The sequence below is a fragment of the Eimeria mitis genome, genomic scaffold (assembly GCF_000499745.2).
Source record: "Eimeria mitis Houghton genomic scaffold, Emh_scaff3137, whole genome shotgun sequence".
NCBI classification, from domain to species: Eukaryota; Apicomplexa; class Conoidasida; order Eucoccidiorida; family Eimeriidae; genus Eimeria; species Eimeria mitis.
Genome location: NW_013571480.1, coordinates 2936 through 3728, shown reverse-complemented (window position 1 = coordinate 3728; position 793 = coordinate 2936). Strand labels below are relative to the sequence as shown.

Genomic DNA, 793 nt, shown 5'->3' with positions numbered 1-793 from the left:
GTTTCTGCTGCTGCTGCTACTTCTCCTGCTGCTGCTGCTTCTGCTGCTGCTGTTGTTGTTGCTGCTGCCGCTGGTGCTGCTGCTGCTGCTGCTGCTGCGGCTGCGGTCGCTGCTATGTTGCTGCTGCGCTCCGTGCTGCTGTGGAGGGGGTTCATCAGACAGGCGTTGCTGCTTCTGGCCAGGAAGCAGCAGCAGCAGCAGCAGCAGCAGCAGCAGCAGCGAGACGCATGCAGGCAGCAGCAACACAGTAGAGATTACTGGGAGTACAAAGACAACAAAGAGAAAGTATATGCAGCTAGCCAGACATAGATATCAGCAGCTAGCCACCCAGCTAGCTGCACATAGCTAGCTGAGAGCCCCCCCTTTTCTGTAGCAGCTACGCAGCTAGCCAGCCAGCTAGCTAGCTATCTACGTAGCTAGCTACCGAGCTAGCTAGCTATCTACGCTATATACGCAGCTAGCTAGCGAGCGAGCTAGCCAGCTACGCAGCTAGCTAGCCACGCAGCTAGCTAGCCACGCAGCTAGCTAGCCACGCAGCTAGCTAGCCACGCAGCTAGCTAGCTAGCTAGCTAGCTGGTGGAGGGCTTACAGAGGATGGTGGTCTTGCCGGCGTTGTCGAGGCCCAGTATAAGCACGCGGACCTCCCGCCCCCCAAAGAGGCGGGGGAACCAGGAGGAGAGGGCCCCCCCCATCACCTAAACCCTAAACCCTAAACCCTAGACCCTAGACACTAAACCCTAGACCCTGGTTTGCAAGCTCTCAACCCTCAATCCTAAACCCTAAAGCCTGAAGC

General features: G+C 57.6%; 1 protein-coding gene across 1 annotated transcript in view; it reads right to left on the bottom strand.

Annotated features, from left to right (window-relative positions):
* EMH_0062550 (ADP-ribosylation factor domain-containing protein, putative) overlaps window positions 1-692 on the bottom strand; it is a gene marked incomplete at both ends in the record, with an annotated part of 1715 nt that extends 1023 nt beyond the window's left edge. The window contains one exon of the mRNA XM_013498044.1: window positions 590-692. Within this exon, the coding sequence (XP_013353498.1) occupies window positions 590-692 (103 nt within the window). The remainder of the gene's footprint in view (window positions 1-589) is intronic.
* Window positions 693-793: the final 101 nt, after the last annotated feature.